Source organism: Notolepis coatsorum (genome assembly GCF_963971535.1).
Source record: "Notolepis coatsorum genome assembly, chromosome: 19".
Classification (NCBI taxonomy): Eukaryota; Metazoa; Chordata; class Actinopteri; order Aulopiformes; family Paralepididae; genus Notolepis; species Notolepis coatsorum.
The window spans coordinates 49309004-49330031 of NC_140183.1; the positions used below are offsets into that span (position 1 = coordinate 49309004).

Consider the following 21028-nt stretch of genomic DNA (forward strand, 5'->3'; position numbering starts at 1 on the left):
ATTAACCCGATGTTTGAATCCAGGCTTTCCCTGTTCCTCGAACGCTGATTCAGTCTTGTTAATTCAAACCAGACTTGATACTCAGGATAATTGCGTGCGGCCGCCTCACCTGAAAAGACAGCAGGTGTCGATAGCAGAAATCCTGATTTTCTAACGGCATTGATTGATTGATTGATTTAAAACTTTATTAACAGATTGCAGAATGGGTACAATACAGTACGGCTCAATTAATAGCCTCGCCGACGAGTTAAATGCATATCTATAGGCTAATTTTAAGTCCCTCATTACCCCAATCAATCAGATTATATTTCTTTAAATGTGCCTGCTGGCAGTAGGCTTAATGGAATGAATAATCTAATGAGATCTTGCTAGCGAAAATAATTAGTTCAACTCTTTCAGAATAAGTAGATACAAACAAGCCCAAAGAGTATCTAATTGATACGAAATAATAGATACTTGAGGATATCTGTACTGTATGCGCTCGGCTTAGGTATCATGTACTTTATATATAAATACATGGTTCCCAAAGTGTTCAAGGCGCGACCCCCGAAATAATGTGTCAGAGAGGCTTGGAGGCTATACAGTTTCACTATTATCGGGTTTTAATCTGTTTCGGACATCATCCATACATGCATTGAATTGATTAACCTTTGGTTCATACCAGTGATAGGGCTGTACGCTAAGCTTTTTCACTAGGGGCACACTTGCCCCTAAATGAGAAATTTAGGGGCAAAGAATATTTTTTAGGGGCACATTTTTTAATAACAATTTTACCATTATAGTGCAAAGAAATATGATGTTCCTGCCTCATTACTGTGGTCATTTTATTTAACATTTAAGTGCGTTTGTTTTCAGGTTTGTATCTTTTATAATGAACCAACTGAGAGTGTGTAAATCACTAATAGAACAAAAACAACAAACTGTGTGTGTGCGTGCGCTTGTAGTGCTCCTTGAATGAGATCACCACAACACACACACCATTGCATTAATCAGGAGGACAAGAAACTCTGCATACCTTTGTTTCACAATGAAAAGTGCTTTATAAATAAAATGAATTATTATTATTGTAAATAACCCCATGAAAGGTTTATAATTTGTATGGGTAATTACCCGCTTCATATTTGTGATGTTACTGGTTTCAGGGTGTGCCTAAAGTGATCAATGTGTTGGGCCTTTTATAGAGATCTATGCCAATTAATGTTTATGTATATCCGGGAATTTTTTTTATAAGAATTGAGAGGCCTACTACGGTATGTGTATATGTGACCTTTATTTTGAAAACCGTGTTGCGACGCAACCTTGTTTACATTTGCGCTTTTGACAGTGAAATGTTCAGTTCAACTTAGCTCGAAGGAAAGACTATAAAAATCAAAAAGCTTTAATTGACCCGTATGAGGCTCTTACGGTAGGACTTTGATTGTTTATAGAAGTGGAATGTAATACTATGCAAAACGAGAAATAAACAGTGATTTTACCAGCAGTAAGTTGCAAGCCACTTTCATACGCGGAACCGTGACAATTATTAGTATTATCTTATTTGCATATTGTCTCATTATTAGATAGATAGGTTGATACTTTATTATTTTATTGATCCCTGGAGGGAAATTTAAGTAGACAGTATTTAAGTATTGAAAAATGTCCTAATAGTGGGCTACTCACCTAATACATGGCTGAACGTTAGAAGTGTAATCATCACTGCCAGATCCGACTTAATTTAATCAGCTATGGTCTCTTATCATCTCTCCACATCGGACGTGGTTGTCATAAGATGGACTGATATTCGCTCCGTTGTTCTTGCAGAGCAAAATTAGCGGCTTAAACTTATTGAAAGGAAGTTCTTATTTGGCGATGCATAGCCCACATTCAGTTTCGATGGTTCGCTAGGAATTATGGGATTTGGTGTTGGATGTATGGACTCTACGCATACGGGGACATGGTATTTAATCGCACGATAGACTACAACTACCAAGTTGCGTGGCCCAGATTCACTTCACACGCAACAATTTTTTTCCACACAGGCTATCGCAGTAAGTTCATTTGCCGACGATTCTTTCATAGCACCGCGACATAATGTCACACTGTACAGCCCTGGTTGTAGGCTAATGTTTTACTATTTTTTTATCCAATTTGTATGGATTAATTTAGGAGTGAAATGCGAATGAAGGGTTGAAATCACTACTCGCAAGGTTGCCCCCAAATATTATTTTCCACTCGCACGGGCCAAATTAAGGGGCAATTTGCAATAATCTCGTCGCAGTGTACAGCCCTGAGTGACACCAGTCATGTTAATCATCAGATAAAAGTGATTGAACAGATAAATGCATTTTCTCAAATTAATTCATTCAAACGTCAAAGGCTCATTCAATTTCTCAAATCTGTCAAACAGCGCATCTCATCAGACATTTTAATCCCAGTTACAATATCACAATAACGTGTGAGTGACAGTGATGCAATTCAACAATCCACAGATTCAGATTCCTCGTAATTAATATCCACAGTCCACGCATAAAGACGCTTCAATTTATGCTTAAATGAAACACAATCCGGGCGCTCCGTTAAGCAAATACATCCACAGCGGAGAATATGAAACTAATCGGAGCCAAACGCCCGATAGGTTTCATTCATTAAAAATATCCTTGCATGATTCACATTTGCAATGCTCCGCATTATTAAAATAACCAGTGTGTCGCGACGCGCGAGCGCATAGGCTGAATATGATTTATTGTCATCATTTTAGGTATATTATTTTACATTTCAAAAGCCCCCTCTAGAAAAACTAAGCACAAAAACATAATTCAGAATGGTATAATGGGATCTAGACTGTGAGAAATATTTCAGCAAGCGAGCTGCATTTCTTTGCGAGGGCGTGGCCAGGTTATCCAGCTAACTGAACTTAACCCTGCCCTTGACCAGGTTCAAACTTTCTGATATGTTGCCATAGTGATTTAGAAAATCCGACATCAGGGAACGGAAAGGTCTGGCTTAAGTCAAGCTATCCTGAAAATGATCCGGCTAACTCAGTTAGCCAGGTACGAGGAACAGGGCCCTGGGCTTTAGGTATTGGCCGACACAGAGCACCGATCCTTAACAGTACAGACTTGGACTGTCATTTTGGGGTCATTGGACAAAAACTATTGTGATATGATTACGGCTGGGCAATTAATAAAATGTTATCTTGAATTACGATTTTGGTATCCAAAGATTATGAAAACAAGATCATCGATTTTTTTGCCAGGTCATGTTTTTGAACCAGGTCATGTTTTGAACCAGGTCATGCCATTGAGCAGCATGTAATGTTTTGGTTTTCAGTTGAATATTTAAGTTCACGGAAAGACACATCTTCAATACATGCATGATGTTTCCAAAGTCGATGAGAAATTGTGTTAAATAATCTTGATCTCAATATTGACTAATAATTGTGATTATGGCTGTTGCCATAATCGAGCAGCCCTAGATATCAGACTCTTCTCCATTAGAGAGAGTTAACGTGTGAAAAATGCTGCAAATCAAGTCTATTTGCTTTGATTTCTGACATGTTAGATGTGTTTTTTGGTATTGGATTTTAGTATCGGAGAAATTCTGTATCGGTCCATCGCTACTTTCTCTCTCTCTCTCTCTATCTCTATCTCTATCTCTATCTCTATCCCTCTCCCTCTCCCTCTCCCTCTCCCTCTCCCTCTCCCTCTCCCTCTATCTCTATCTCTATTTCTATCTCTATCTCTATCTCTCTCTCTCTCTCTCTCTCTCTGCCCTCTTTTAGTGAGTTAGTAAACTAATCGTATCATTAGGTTGAGTGTCTTCATTGACTTGTTTCAGTCCATCAGTTGTTTGTTGTTGTGCTGAATTAGTTATTTCCTAGAAAATCATTACCAACAATGAATAAAATATAATATAAAGTGGTCTTTGTTGATTGCATTCATTGGACACAAACACGGCTTCAGAGATTTGTCAATTAAAAGGACTATTCAATTAGTCAACAAAATCCTGACTATTAGCCGAATAAGGATTTATTTAGTTGAAGTAGGGCTGGGCGATATGGAAAAAAATCATATCGCGATAACTATATGATAATTTTATATTATTTCTCGATATCGATAATTATCGAATTGTTATAAGTATAATTTTTTTTTTTTTTTTTTTTTTTTTTTTTTTACACAGCAGATGTATGTTTATTTTGCAGCAATTCTTTGTCATTGCCGCCATCTTTAGTGTTACATCCCCTCACACTCCAGTTCTCAGGCTGCAGCTGGTTTAAAAGCTAAAGTAAACCGGCTTCTCTGCTGGCTGTGGCTCCAGAGGAGTTGAACAGTTCTGGCTCTGCTAGTTTATTTTCGATCTTTTGGCGCTTTTTTGGTGGACAAACCACCGCACATGTGCACTGTGACTCGTGACTGGAGTCTAGTTCTGCTAGCACACATAGCCTACTGTGTACAGACGGTTTCAAAATGTATTTTAAATTAGAAAGCAAACAAAATAAAAGAAATCTGAATTTGGTCAGTATTGTCATTTGGACAAGCAAAGCCATTACTTTAAGTTGCAGGCAAGAAAGACAAGTCTGTCCACTGTCTCTGGTTTTAAAACTGCCCTGTTGCAGGTAAAAAAAAAATAAAAACTATTTTTTTTTAATTTCGATATTCGATATCGATTATTAAAATATATCGCGATATTTATCGTTATATCGCCCAGCCCTAAGTTGAAGACTGCTTTAACACACACAGACAACTTAAATGTTCCCTCCTTCTCTCCATCCGACCCTCTCCTCTCCTCCCATCCCTTCCCACTCTCTCCCGTCTCTCGGTTCCTGTCCCCCAGGGTTCCACCTGATCCCACGCCTGTCCAACATCGTCCCGGAGAGCTGCCTGCTGATCGTGGTGGGTCTGCTGGTGGGGGGTCTCATCAAGCTGGCTGGGGAGGATGTCCCCCCGGTGCTGGACTCCAAGCTGTTCTTCCTCTGCCTGCTGCCGCCCATCATCCTGGACGCCGGCTACTTCCTGCCCATCCGGCCCTTCATGGAGAACCTGGGCACCATCCTGATGTTCGCCGTGGTGGGCACCCTGTGGAACACCTTCTTCATCGGGGGCCTCCTGTACGCCGTGTGCCAGATCCGGGGCACCAACCTGAGCCAGGTGGAGCTGCTGCCCTGCCTGCTGTTCGGCTCCATCGTGTCGGCCGTGGACCCCGTGGCAGTGCTGGCCGTGTTCGAGGAGATCCACATCAACGAGCTGCTGCACATCCTGGTGTTCGGAGAGTCGCTGCTTAACGACGCTGTCACCGTGGTGAGTGATGGTAACTAACGGCGGAAGCTGTGGGGAAAACGCTCGCTAATGGCTTCATCTCCATGAATACATTTGTCTATGCGAAGCCCATCCATTACTGTAGCGGCGCTCGCCTGAGCTTGACCAGGAGATTGGAGTTTCCTCTCTCACCCACCTGGTGCTCTGCAGCATAATGGCATGAGGGAGAAGTGAGCAATCTTATGAGCTGCAGCGCAGTATCCAATTACCTAGTCCCTCCAGGACAGTTTAGGAGAAGCCCAGAGAATATCCAACAATAACGAGCGCTATCTTTCCCCATAGAGCCAGAGCCTTTGAAATATTGTGCTGTCAGTATTGAGCAGTACAAAGTTTACCCTACGTCATGCCAGGTTCTGTGCTAATTAAAGCCTGGTGGTAGACCTGTGGTTCTGGATTTATGACCGGCTCTGACAGCTGCTGTCTGTGTCCTTGGTGTTTGCTCCTCAAAATCTACATCAAATCTACACCATGGTGTTGGTACTCTTTGTCAACAACACACACAAAGCACAATGCATTGGAAAATTATTATTGTTATTATTTTGTATTTGTCTTTCCATGTCACCCAAAATCATCCTTTCTTCCACCGGTTCCATCCTTCTACCGCTTCCTTATCCTTATACCCTGCCCCCCTCTTCATCCTCTTCTTCCTCTTCTTCATCATCTTATGTCCCAAACCCACTACCCACCCACTCACTTCCCCACCACCTCCTCATCTCATCTCACCTCCCCTCCACACCACCCCCTTCCCTCCACACCTATCTACCACCCATCCCCACTATTTCTCACCTCCCCTCCCTGCTACCTCTCACCTCCACACAACCTCCTCCCCATCCCACCTATCTTCCACCAACCTCCCCTCCACACCACCTTCTCTACCTAGGATGGCTTAGAGTAGACGACAGAGTACAGCAACTTGCAATGGGCCTGGTCTACAAGATACACTATACGACTAAGGTACCCATGTACATGTCAAAATACTTCCCATAGGTCAGTGAATACCACGACCACAACACCAGAGGGAGCTCAACAAATCATGTTAAACCCAGATTCGGCTCAAACACGTTTCGCAATTATGCCACAACAATGTGGAACGCCCTACCCAAAGCTGTAAAGGAATGTGAATCCCTACCCACATTCAAAACTGCTCTTAAAGAGCACCTACGGGAGGCTGCAATTCGAAACTGGCCACCGTAAATGTCCAAACCCCCCCACCCCCACCCCCTCCTAATAGACAGTCTCCTCCCCACCGTATGTATATATTCTCTCCCCACCGTATGTATATTTCTCTCCTACCCACCCACCCCCTCCTAATGTAGTCTCCTCCCCACCGTATGTATATATTCTCTCCCCACCGTATGTATATTTCTCTCCCACCCACCCACCCCCTCCTAATGTACACTACAGTCTCCTCCCCATCATATGTATTTACTCTGTCAGGATCTATGGGTAACAGTACTGTATATTTGCATATCGTATATGTCACAAATGTAACAGTACTATATACCTGTATGTCATGTATGTCCCTATGCCATAAATGTCATGATGTCATATATGTTGTGTATGTCATAAATGTCACTATGAATTGAAAATGGGGGACCCTGATGTAAACAAGACAAACGTCTTTCTCTGGTCTGCATCCCCTTAACAATTGTGTGTATTGGATTCTGCAATCTGTTAAATAAAGTTTTCATGCATTCTCTCCTCATCCCATCTCACCTCCCCTCCCTACCACCACCACCTCCCCACGTCTTACCTCCCCTCCTTACAGGTGTTGTACCACCTGTTCGAGGAGTTCTCGGGTCAGGCCACGGTAACAGTGTTGGACTGCATCATGGGGCTCGTGTGCTTCCTGGTGGTGTCGCTGGGCGGCATCCTGGTGGGCGCCATCTATGGCATCCTGGCCGCCTTCACCTCGCGCTTCACCTCGCACACACGTGTCATCGAGCCGCTCTTCGTCTTCGTCTACAGCTACATGGCCTACCTGTCGGCCGAGATGTTCCACCTGTCTGGCATCATGGCGTGAGTACTGGGTGTACTGGGAGTCAGGCTGAGGGCTTAGTGGCACCTGATGTTGCACCTGTCCGGCAATCATGGAATCATCATATTGAGATATTGTGATACTCAATTCTGTTGTCCGACTTGATCTAAAATGTTGACATTTGATCTGAAATATCCACATTTGTACATATTTGAGGGAATGTAATTTTGAGTTTTGGTTTACATGACCACACAGTTCAATGAGAAAAAGTCCTTATGATTATCGTAATATTGATTTCTTCCATCTTCCATATCACCCCCACACAGACACATTTACACACACACACACACACACACACACACTGGCTGGTTAAGTACACATCAGACTCATCTGGTGTCTTCTCTATATTTGCTTTTCTGAGGAGAGAGAGAGAGCGGGTATAGACACGTTTACACAAGACAAACACGCATAGGTTACAGGCTGGTTCAACTCAGGAACACACTCACTCGCTCACTTGAATGCTGCTTTGCTCCTAGTGTGACTCTACCCTGTTCCACAGTTAACTTCCCATGTGACGTGTGACAGGCAGAAGTGAGGGTGTGCTGCTGGTTTAGAGCTGTCCCCAAAGTCTGTTTTTGGGATTCGAACTTTGTCAGTTTTTTTTCTCGAACGGACGTTCAAACCTTTGTTTTTAATCCAGCAAAAAATGTGCTCCTAAATAATCTTTCTGGTTCAGTACTGTCGAGTCTTCATTCGAGGCACATTTATGCATATAACGTAGAACATATGCACATATTGCTGCAGTCAAAAATGGTTATTAAAATTAGTAGGACCTACTTACTGGTCACAGGAGTCTTCAATAACGTTTGGTTGGTAATCCATTTTGTGAATCCATTTGTTGAAACAACATCTTTGTTGGCCGATGGCTCCTGCTATCTCAATTTAGCAAGCTTAACGTGCATAGCTTAACGTGCCACTGCATAACATACCTGTGTAACGTTAAATAAGTTGTGTTCCACTGGGAAATTTCAGCATCACTGCATACACTTGGTTTAATCCAAACATTCATTCGGAAACGTTGTATTATGAAATAAGACAAGTGAGTGTGAGTCTCTCTCTCTCTCTTTTTCTTTGCATGATTGATTCATTTCCTGATAATGTATGACGGACGGTGACCCTGTCCCCTGTTGTGTCTGTGTGTTCGTGCGTGACTTTCAAATTATTGTAAACGCAACATAGTACTGTGATATTCTGATATATATATCACATTCTGAGATATATTTTTTTGGTAAAATAAATAAATATTTCTTATTTATTTTTCTTAATAAAGAAAAAAAGCGGCAGTTCGAACCCATTAATTAAGATTCGAGTGCCAACGTAACGAACGAAGGTCCGTACCTTTGAACGTTTGGGCTCAGCCCTATGCTGGTCCATCCATGAACAGACTCACCGGTCACACTGCTGTACACAATGTACACATTGTACTCTGGGACCTTTGGAACCTCACAGGCTTCTATATATATATGTGTAAAGAAAAGACCGCCACCCCGGCGATATGAAATATCCCGGCTATGAGCGCAATGTCCGTCTTGTATCTTGTGTTCCTTATGCCTTTTAGCTGGTTATATAAATATACCGTGTGCTGCAGCCTTGCCAACGGGAGCCTATCCCAGCTATTCTCCTATGGCAGTAAGTCACATGAACTCCCTGACGGGTTACCTGAGCTCTGTATAACCAGGCGTCTGAGGAACGACTGGGTACACTCAGCACAGCGTCTGGATTTATGGCTTTGCTGACATGCTCTGAGGCACCCGTTACCAGGCTACCAGAGCTCCTCCGACACATTTCATTCTCTTCTGCTCTTCCCTGCCGCTCCTGTTTTTAAGGGGGTCTGTGAGTGATGGGAGTGCGCGTGGAGTCGTGGTGCTGATGTATGGAGTCTCCCTGGTGTCTCAGGGCCGTGGGGAGCACAGTAGGGCTGTAAAAATTGGCCAAAAATTACATTAGAATATTCCTTCTAAATAAAAAAAATGTATGATGATATTTGAATATCTATTGTTGCACATATTTTTTTAATTTCTTATTTACATTTTTAGTAATTTTATTTATTGTTCCTTATTTCAGTTTTTGTTGTTGTTACTATGTCCTGTGAGCTCCTGTTTATTGTTGTTATTAGTGTATTGGATAAAAGAATTATAATAATAAAAACCCAATTCACACTTCGAATATCAATTTTTAAATCGAATGCATGTTTTTTTTTTTTTTTTACACTTTTATTATAAATTTGAATATAGAATATTCGTTGACAGCCCTAGAGCACAGCTGGGAGGACCGTCTGTTCCCAGGCTGGCTGGCTGGCTGGCTGGTGGCGGCTGCTGCCTTGTCATGCCGCACAATCATAAATGGAGGATTTGGAGTAAACCACTAGCCTAGCTGTTGGCCAGAAACTAGGGTTTTTAAACTAAGGTAATGGTCTGTATCCACTTCTATTAATTTGTGCTGTGCTGGACTAGCTTGCAGCCAGATAGCTTTCTACTGAGTGCACAGAGAGGAAACGGGTATCTATCTTCTTGTCTGACTCTGGAGAAGACGGTAAGCGTGTTTCCCATATTGTGCCTTTCATGCCCACAGTTGTTTTTAAAAAGAAAAAAGAAAACAAAAAGGAATGACTTAACCAATGTCACATCCTTTCATCACATCTCCCTTCCCTTTATCACTTCTGCATAAAAAGGCTGAAGGAATCTTGCAGCGTAGGGCTGAATTGGCCGGTATGATTGGCAGCTGCTGTAGTGGCTTATGTAAGCCAGACGGTCTTTTTTACGCTCCACTGTGCCGTGGGGAACACGGTGTGACACGATGGAACAGAGAAGTGGTCACTAAACTGGGTCCATCCTGGTTTTGTTTTGTTTCCATGTTCATTATGGAACTCAAGACAAGTAACCGGAGTCCTGGTACATTTGCGAAGCCCTGACATCACTGTTGCCGACACTTTGGATACAGGAGAACCGCTTTGGTTTTGATGACCTGAACCCGGCCTGGAAACGAAATGAATAATCAATATATATATACACATTGTATTGAAGTTGGAACAGCATAGCACTGGACAGAATAGACATGTTCTCTCCTAACGATGAAAGGGAATACGTGTAGTTACAGTGTCTCGTCCTCCTCTGCAGGCTGATAGCATGTGGGGTGGTGATGAGACCCTACGTGGAGGCCAACATATCACACAAGTCCCACACCACCATCAAGTACTTCCTGAAGATGTGGAGCAGCGTCAGCGAGACGCTCATCTTCATCTTCCTGGGCGTGGCCACGGTGGCCGGGCCCCACGAGTGGCACTGGACCTTCGTCACAGTCACCATCATCCTGGCTCTGGTGGCGCGCGTCTTGGGTGAGTCAAACTCCATTCATTATGCTCCTCATCCACCAGGTTTCCATGTCGCCCAAAATCATCCCTGGTCATCCTTTCTTCCACCGGTTCCATCCTCCCTCATTCTTATCTTATCCCTATACCCTGCCCCCTCTATACCCTGTCCCCTCTTTACCCTGCCCCCTCTTTGTTCTTCATCATCTCATGTCACAAACCCACTACCTCCCACCCACCTCCCCTCCACACTGCCTCCCCTCCACACTACCTCCCCTACAGACTACCTCCAACTAGGGATGGGCATTTTTAAGACAAATCCAGATCGATTGATCGCATGCTATACTCGTGATCGTGTATTACTCGTAAAGGGGGAAAAAAAGAAAAAAATATATTTGTGAATTTGTTTTTAAACTTAATTTTGTTCATTCAAGTATATGTTTAAGGAAACCAACAAACAGTTATAATCTTACACATACCGTACATGTGAAACAAATATGTAAAAAAAAAAATATATAAGCCATCAGACTTCAAAAGCATATGACGTCTTTGGTTCATCCGGATCAGACTGGCTTCATAAGAGGCCGCTTGATCACGGATAACATAAGACGATTACTACACGTACTAGATGCCAGCAAGGACGACACCACACCTAAGGCGATGCTGTCCCTGGATGCGATGAAAGCTTTTGATAGGTTGGAATGGTCGTATCTATGGGCAGTATTAGAAAGGATGGGGTTAGGAAAAGGATTCATTGATATGATTAAAGTATTATACAAAGACCCATCGGCCATGATTACAACAGGTATCTCCGAAATCTTTCCGGTATCACGCTCTTCTAGACAGGGTTGCCCTCTTAGTCCCGGACTATTCGATTTATCATTAGAGCCTTTAGCACAATATATAAGACAATCCCAATTCATAGAACCAATCGTAATCAAGGGCACACAACACAAAATTAGTTTATATGCGGACGACGTAATACTGTTCATGCAAAACCCTAACACCGCAATGCCTCATCTTCTCAAGTTGATTGATGACTTTGGCGATCTATCGGGATTTAAGATAAATTGGCCAAAGTCGGCTTTCTTTCCACTTAACGCCCCTGCAAAAAATATACTCCTTCCAGAAGAAATACCAATGGTTAAACACTTTAGATGTTTGGGAGTTGAAGTATTCCCTACCATAAGCCAAACGGTGAAGCACAATTACATAGAAATCCAAAATAAAATCAAATACGACTTTGACAGGTGGTCAAAACTTAAAAACTCTGTACAGGCACGGGTTTCAATAGTTAAGATGGATGTCTTACCTAGAATCAACTTCATCAGCTCAATACTACCGTTACCCCCTCCAGATGGTTACTGGAAAAAATTACACTCTTCCGCATACACATTTATTTGGAATAACAAACCACCACATATAAAAACAAAAAGATCCACCGCACAGAGAAACAAAGCCGGCATGGTCATGCTGGACCTACAAAAGGCCTTCGACACTGTCAATCACTCCATTCTGATTGACAAGCTAAAAGCAATTGGTTTTGATAGCTTATCAGTGAGCTGGATGCAATCCTACCTGGAGGGGAGAGAAGAGATGGTAGAGGTAAACGGTACTATATCCCCCCCCCCTCACGGTGAGCTGTGGTGTTCCACAAGGAAGCATACTAGGACCGCTACTCTTCCTAATTTATGCAAATTACATGTCGTCAGCCTGTGACTGCAACTTGTTCCTGTTTGCGGACGACTCAGCCCTGCTGGTCTCTGACAAGAACAAGTTGCAGATTGAAAAAAACCCTTAGCTCGGAACTAGGCAAAATCTGCATATGGCTCGCTGATAACAAACTATCATTACACATGGGCAAAACAGAGTCCATTCTCTTCGGTTCAAATAACAAACTCAGCAAGACCGACGGCTTCTCAGTTACAGTGGGTGACAATATTGTCACAAGGAAAGATGAAATTATCGATTGATTGAAATTGATTGATTGATTGATTGATTGATTGAATTGATTGAAAAGTTTATTAACAGATTGCAGAATGGGTACAGTACAGCTCAATACATACAATTGTTAAGAGGATGCAGACCTGAGAAAGACTTTCGTCTTGTTTCCATCAGGGTCCTCCATTTTCAATTCATCATATGACACACACGACATACCTGGGTTCCATCCTAGAGGCAAATCTTTCCTGTGACAAAATGGCATCCAATGTAATAAAAAAAGTCAACCAACGAACTAGATTCTTGTACCGGATCTCCTCTCTGGTAAACAAGAATACCCTGAAGACTCTGGCAGGAGCACTCATTCAAGGGTACTACGACTATGCGTGCACCTCATGGTACCAAAGCACCTCAAAGGCGCTTAAAACAAAATTACAAACATCACAAAACAAACTGGTCAGACTACTACTTGACCTGAACCCCAGAACCCACCTCACCCCTGCCCACTTTGACAACCTAGGATGGCTTAGAGTAGACGACAGAGTACAGCAACTTGCAATGGGCCTGGTCTACAAGATACACTATACGACTAAGGTACCCATGTACATGTCAAAATACTTCCCAAAGGTCAGTGAATACCACAACCACTACACCAGAGGAAGCTCAACAAATCATGTTAAACCCAGATTCGGCTCAAACAAGGGACTAAACACGTTTCGCAATTATGCCACATCAATGTGGAACGCCCTACCCAAACCTGTAAAGGAATGTGAATCCCTACCCACATTCAAAACCGCTCTTAAAGAGCACCTACGGGAGGCTGCAATTCGAAACTGGCCACCGTAAATGCCCAAAACCCCCACCACCTCCTAATAGACAGTCTCCTCCCCACCGCATGTATATATTCCCTCCCCGCCATATGTATATTTCTCTCCCACCCCCTCCTAATGTACAGTTCCCTCCCCATCATATGTATATACTCTGTCAGGATCTAGGGGTAACAGTACTGTATATTTGAATATGTCACAAATGTATCAGTACTAAATACCTATATGTCCCTATGCTATAAATGTCATGTATGTTGTGTATGTCATAAATGTCTATATGAATTGAAAATGGGGGACCCTGATGGAAACAAGACAAACGTCTTTCTCAGGTCTGCATCCCCTTAACAATTGTGTGTATTGAGCCATACTGTATTGTACCCATTCTGCAATCTGTTAAATAAAGTTTTCATTCATTCATTCATTCACGGAGGTATGGCATTTCCAGATTTTTTCCACTATTTTAAGGCATACACTTTAAGACCACTGACAACCTGGTTTGATCCCCAAGCATCAGTATCCTGGAGAAATTTAGAAGTAAATATAGTAGCACCACATAGACTGCAGGACATAGTATACACCAAATTATCAATTAAGCAATGCGAACTGGAATTTGGCCCCATTATTACTCATGCGATCCGGATATGGCGTTAAACACAAAAAAAAAATTCTAACCCACATAAATGGCATAATCATACTCCCTTATTCAATAACAATGCACTCCTGATTGGAAAACGACCTATAAGATTCCCTAGATGGGAAAAGCAGGGCATACACACATTAGGAGATGTTTTCAACAAACAGGGTTTTTGTAGTTATGAGGAAATACACAAAAAATGTTATCTCACCAGTTCCACATATTATTTTTACGCACAGTTATTGTTATGTTTGAAGGCTCATGGTGTCCCATTAAGGATACCAATTGAACACTACAGATACCACAAATTCTTCTATGAAAGAGAGACATCGAGAGGTGTTGTATCAGATTTTTATCATCAATTACTAACGTCCTCGTATGAAATCCTCCACCTAGACTCAGTCTGGAGGAGGGATATACCAGACCTGGAAATAAATTTTGATTGGCAAGAAGCCTGGGCAAATGTTCGACTTGCGTCACGTTTATGTTTATGTTTATTTAGGATCCCCATTAGCTTTTGCACTAGGCAAAAGCTATTCTTCCTGGGGTCCGGCACGCACAAATGTACAACAGTATTCAATACATTACATTACATCAATACATACATTACATCATCATCAACATCAATACATTACATCAATATCAACATCAGTCACATCATCAATTACAGTACATCACTATCAACATCAGTTAGAATGATATTGTACAAGATATCCACCAGCAAAAAGCATTCAAATAAAATAACTAAAATAACAAATAACTAAAATCAAACAAATAGTGCTTCCTGAGCAGCACTCACCGCCATCAACTTAAACACAACCAACGTGAAAATAACTAAAATAACTCAAATCAAACAAATAGTGCTTCCTGAGCAGCACTCACCGCCATCAACTTAAACACAACCAACAGTCAACTGGTTTTCACCTCTTTGCCATAATGGCTCAGTGCATGCTCATCAGCAGATGGCACTTTAACTTCCTCTTAAAGGAACCCGGACCATCAACAAATCAATCTTAACTATATTCATATGACATACCTGACTCCTATAAGACTGAACAGAATGGGTCTTAAACAAGACTCCAGATGCTCCTTGTAGCTAAGGGGCTACACAACCCGGACTGTATTAAAGATTGTTTAGATTAAACCACTACTAAAGAATATTAATAGCCAGACAGTATAGTTAGACAAAATGGCGGACACTCAATTGACGGCACAGGGACAATGATACCTGGTTTATAAGCATTTTAATCGTCATAGCAACATACATCTGAATTATCACGTTTCTCTTTTAATAATAGAATGTCAGAGTATCAAAGTCAGCGGTAATGAATAGTTCCTAGGTTAAGAATACTCGACCGGAGCTCTGCAGGGAGTGAGAAGAGACGAGGCGATAAGGGGCAAAGCAAGGGTAGTTGGAGATGATGGTTCCCCTCTGGAGCTCCAAGCTCCGGAGGAATTGGAGACTGGTCAGATAATCCTGTCGTCACTGGAAGAACGTGAACTTGTAATCCTAGCGCCCGATGGCAGGGTTAATAGCTATTAATCCAAAAGCCAGATGGCATAGATGGTAGCTAGCTAGCTTCGTTTGTACTGGAAGCTAGCCCGCAGACGGTCTTCAATGAGTAGTTAGATCCAAACGCCGCTGGATTTAACTATACGTTTCTCCACGTTACTTCGCTTACACAAGTCACTATACTGCGCCAATAATGGCTCTACCATATTATAGTCGTATCTAAGTAGCTACTAGCTATCTGTAACGATACACCGTTGGTAGGTCTGTGTACAACTGTACCGGACGTATCACGCTCTCGCTCTGCTGCTTCTCCTGTTCTGATACTGCCGACTCGTTACTTCCACTGCTGTTATGTTACTGCTTCTCGGCTGCTTGCACCATCTACAATATATATACTCAGACGGATTTCTAGGGCGCAGCCGATTTACCTGTCCGGAATCAATGCGCCTGCTATGGGCAAGTCTGAACTTGTCTGAACATGTCTAGAACCATGTCTGGGGGGCTCGTCTGGTGGCGCCTCCAATGTCAAGGGCGGGACCCAATGAGGCGAGCGAAGAATACTATTATGCAAACGGATGGCGTAAAGATATATATCTTATATATATAAACAATATACAAGTTATACAAAATAATAAACGCAGACTTTTAGTGTTAATCTGGACCTTCAGAACACTCCTTATGTACAAATGGGGATGAGGGTACATTTATGCACATGTACTGGGATTGCCCACCAGTTAAGATATTCTGGAAAGAAGTGACCCAGCAATTATCAAATCTCTTAACTCTGAATATACCTGTACACCCCTCTGTATTACTGTTGAATGATGTTTTCGAGTTTGCAGTCCCTATACAGCTAAAGAGATTGGTTTTATCTGGTATCACAGCGGCTAAAAAGCTGATAGCATCACGATGGTTTCAACCGGAAAAAATGTGCCGGAAGGTCTGGATTCTTACATATCTCGAAGTGATTTATCTTGAAATATCTACAGCAAGAATTTTGGGTCTCAGTGAATCCAAAATTACAAGGTGGTTAGAAGTGGTGGAGAGAATAAAAACTAGCATTTGAATGGTAGTGCCTGGTTAGGAGCGAATGATAATGGATGGATTATCCAAGGGGGGGGCCCGGGGGGGGGGAGCGAGCGAGAGCATTATGTGTGGATGGATTATCCAAGGGGGGGGCCCGGGGGGGGGGGAGCGAGCGAGAACATAATTGTGTAGGGTATTAGATAGCAAGTATTAGGTGTATACCTTGTATATTACATTTATTTAAATGGTAATTTCATTGGATGTGCACTGTTAATTAATGCTTGTATATCTAATTTTATGTTATGTTTATGTGTTTGTTTAAAAAATTATAAAAAAATAAAATATAAAAAAATATATATATTTTTTATTTTATTGTATAGAAATTATTAATAATTTAAGATCGATTTTTAATTAATCAATTACTCACACCCATCCCTACCTCCAACCCACCTCCCCTCCACACTACGTCCAATCCACCTCCCCTCCACACTACCTCCAACCCACCTCCCCTCCACACTACTGTACCCCTAACCCACCTCCACTCCACACTACCTCCAACTCACCTCCCCTCCACACTACTGTACCCCTGACCCACCTCCCCTCCACACTACCTGGCTCCAACCCACCTCCCCTCCACACCACACTACCTGGCTCCAATCCACCTCCCCTCCACACTACCTCCAACTCACCTCCCCTCCACACTACTGTACCCCTGACCCACCTCCCCTCCACACTACTTGGCTCCAACCCACCTCCCCTCCACACCACACTACCTGGCTCCAACCCACCTCCCCTCCACACTACTGTACCTCCAACCCACCTCCCCTCCACACTACTGTACCCCACCTCCCCTCCACACTACTGTACCTCCAACCCACCTCCCCTCCACACTACTGTACCCCACCTCCCCTCCACACTACTGTACCCCACCTCCCCTCCACACTACCTCCAACCCATATATTTACATTTACATTTAGTCATTTAGCTCAGTGGTTCTCAACTGGTCTAGCCTCGGGACCCAACATTTTCCTTAGTCATTAAGTCGCAACCCACATTTTTTTAACCACTATGATTTATTTAAAAAAAAAAAAAAAGTGCAGTAATAGGCAATCTTTCATGCACTGTTAAAAACATGAAATAAACACAAAGTGCAACTAGGGCTAAAAACCCAATGAAATAAAATAATAATAAATAATATATGCTTCTTAGCAGATTTCTTAGCTTAACATAACATACCTAAGTTTGGGGGAACTAATGGGATAACTGGGGTTGCAACAAAAGTGCAACTAGGGCTAAAAACCGAATGAAATAAAATAATTATAATAAATAATTATGCTTCTTAGCAGACTTCTTAGCTTAACATAACAGACCTATGTTTGGGGGAACTAATGGGATAACTGGGGTTACAACAAAAGTGCAACTAGGGCTAAAAACCCAATGAAATAAAATAATAATAAATAATTATGCTTCTTAGCAGACTTCTTAGCTTAACATAACAGACCTAAGTTTGAGGGAACTAATGGGAAAACTGGGGTTGCAACAAAAGTTAGGGTTAGAGGGTTAGGGGGTTAGGGTGGGGTTGCAACAAAAGTGCAACTAGGGCTAAAAACCCAATGAAATGAAATGAAATAATAATAATAATAAATAATTATGCTTCTTAGCAGACTTCTTAGCTTAACATAACAGACTTACGTTTGGGGGAACTAATGGGATAACTGGGGTTGCAACAAAAGTGCAACTATAGGCTAAAAACCCAATGAAATAAAATAATAATAAATAATATGCTTCTTAGCAGATTTCTTGGCTTAACATAACAGACCTACAGTAAGTTTGGGGGAACTAATGGGATAACTGGGGTTGCAACAAAAGTGCAACTAGGGCTAAAAACACAATGAAATAAAATAATAATAATAAAATAATATATCCTTCTTAGCAGACTTCTTAGCTTAACATCCCAGGGAACTAATGGGATAACTGGGGATGTTGTTTGCTCCTGACAAGAGTCTCAAAGTCTGGGGTGATGGTAGACAAAGCAACTCTGAGGTCATGCTCAATGTCCAATCTGTTCCTCTGCTTTGTCTTCAGCTGGACCAGAGCTGAGAAGCCACTTGCACAAAGATAGGTAGTGCAAAAAACGAATTATAATATATGTATGTTTTTTTTTTATCACTTTTAAAAATATTTACACAAACATCAGCGACCCACTCAAAATGGCCCCGCGACCCACTTTTGGGTTGCGACCCGCCAGTTGAGAAACACTGATTTAGCTGACGCTTTTATCCAAAGCGACTTACAAGTTCTGTACGACAAGTCATCAGGAAGGGCACAACTCTATCAGCTGAGTAATAATGTTCATCAACGTGTGCTACAGTGTAGGTTAGTGTAGGTTAGTTTATTAGGACAAGTGCATGACAGTAAGGTTAGTTAGGGTTAGATTTGATATTTTTTTCTTTTTTCAGATAATGGTTGAAGTGCGTCTTTAGTCGACCCTCCACACTACCTCCAACCCACACTACCTCCCACCCACCTCCCCTCCACACTACCTCCAAGTTCCAACCCACCTCCCCTCCACACTACCTCCAACCCACCTCGCCTCCACACTACCTCCAACCCACCTCCCCTCCACACTACATCCCACCCACCTCCCCTCCACACTACCTCAACGGGTAGCTCAAATCAAGCAATCTGATAGCATTAATCAGTCATAGCCATGGTATAATGAGCATATACCCTCAGCTATGATTCTAATTCCTGATACTGACTAAAGCCTGAGGGGGGAAAAAACATTAGCCTCGTTAAATGAGACTGGGCTGACACAGGCCCAGTTAAAAGGAAGAATCCTCTTTGATTGGGGAAGCCCTTGCGTCACGACACACAATATGCCCATATATGGACCAAGAGAGGCTCAAAATGGCCGATAGTGTCATCTGAATCAGACGGATAAAGCAATGATTTTATCTAGATTATTTGATTATTGTCACTTCCACTAAATGTATTAATCTAGCTACTAACTGGGGAGACTGATACATTACAGATAAAGGAATATAGCAGGACGATCAGTTACAATAGTTAACCTCACGTTGAACACATTGTGTTCACTATGTCTTGTGTATGTATGTGACAAATAAATCTCTTGAATCTTGAAAACGTTGGAGCAAATTTCCAAAAAGGCGTTATTTGGACGAACTGACCACATAATATTGGGAATCTAAATGGTTACATTTAATTTTTTTCTTAAACTGTATAATAATGTTCATAGATCGTACATTAAATCAGCACTCAGCCTTAAATACTCGGCCGACTATGAAAAAAATAATGCCAGCTAGTTGTATTGCCATAGTAGCCTACTTTTTATAAAAGCAATAGGTCACTTGGCACAAGGTCATTATATAACAGCTAAGGGGCTGTCGGGCCGAACTACGCCCTTTAGCTGTGAAATAATAACCATACGATGGTCTGAAGTGAGCTATTGCTTAAATAAATATGCAATGACTTAGGGCTGGGCGATATAACGATAACGATAAATATCGCGATATATTTTAATAATCGATATCGAATATCGAATTTTAAAAAAAATCGAAAAATCGTTTTTTTTTTTTTTTTTTTTTTACCTGCAACAGGGCAGTTTTAAAACCAGAGACAGTGGACAGACTTGTCTTTCTTGCCTGCAACTTAAAGTAATGGCTTTGCTTGTCCAAATGACAATACTGACCAAATTCAGATTTCTTTTTCTCTTGTCCATTTATTTTGTTTGCTTTCTAATTTAAAATACATTTTGAAACCGTCTGTACACAGTAGGCTATGTGTGCTAGCAGAACTAGACTCCAGTCACGAGTCACAGTGCACATGTGCGGTGGTTTGTCCACCAAAAAAGCGCCAAAAGATCGAAAATAAACTAGCAGAGCCTGAACTGTTCAACTCCTCTGGAGCCACAGCCAGCAGAGAAGCCGGTTTACTTTAGCTTTTAAACCAGCTGCAGCCTGAGAACTGGAGTGTGAGGGGATGTAACACTAAAGATGGCGGCAATGACAAAGAATTGCTGCAAAATATACATACATCTGTTGTTAAAAAAAAAAAAAAAAAAATTATTTATTTTTTATTTTTTTATACTTATAACAATTCGATAATTATCGATATCGAGAAATAAAATAAAATTATCATATCGTTATCGCGATATGATTTTTTTCCATATCGCCCAGCCCTACAATGACTAGACTAACTCAATTTAATCTATCGATATATTTTCTCCTGAAGATAAGAACACGTCTGTCATGAGCAGTGAGGAGACAAATTCTATTCACAATCACACCGGCTGCAGAATATGCTCTCTGAAGGCACAGCTGTGGCTCGTAGGGATGCCGGTCTTCTCCGGGACAGTGAGGTTGGCTACCGCTGGTCACTTTTATTCCAACGTACAGTAGAAGTTCTGGTTTGTTGGGCTGCACTCG

General features: G+C 41.8%; 1 protein-coding gene across 1 annotated transcript in view; it reads left to right on the forward strand.

The window, feature by feature from the left end:
* Positions 1-21028, forward strand: part of slc9a1a (solute carrier family 9 member A1a) — a 109861-nt gene that overhangs the window by 37438 nt on the left and 51395 nt on the right. The window contains exons 2-4 of the mRNA XM_084336880.1: positions 4813-5276; positions 7063-7313; positions 10449-10666. Coding sequence (XP_084193006.1) covers positions 4813-5276; positions 7063-7313; positions 10449-10666 — 933 coding nt within the window. The remainder of the gene's footprint in view (positions 1-4812; positions 5277-7062; positions 7314-10448; positions 10667-21028) is intronic.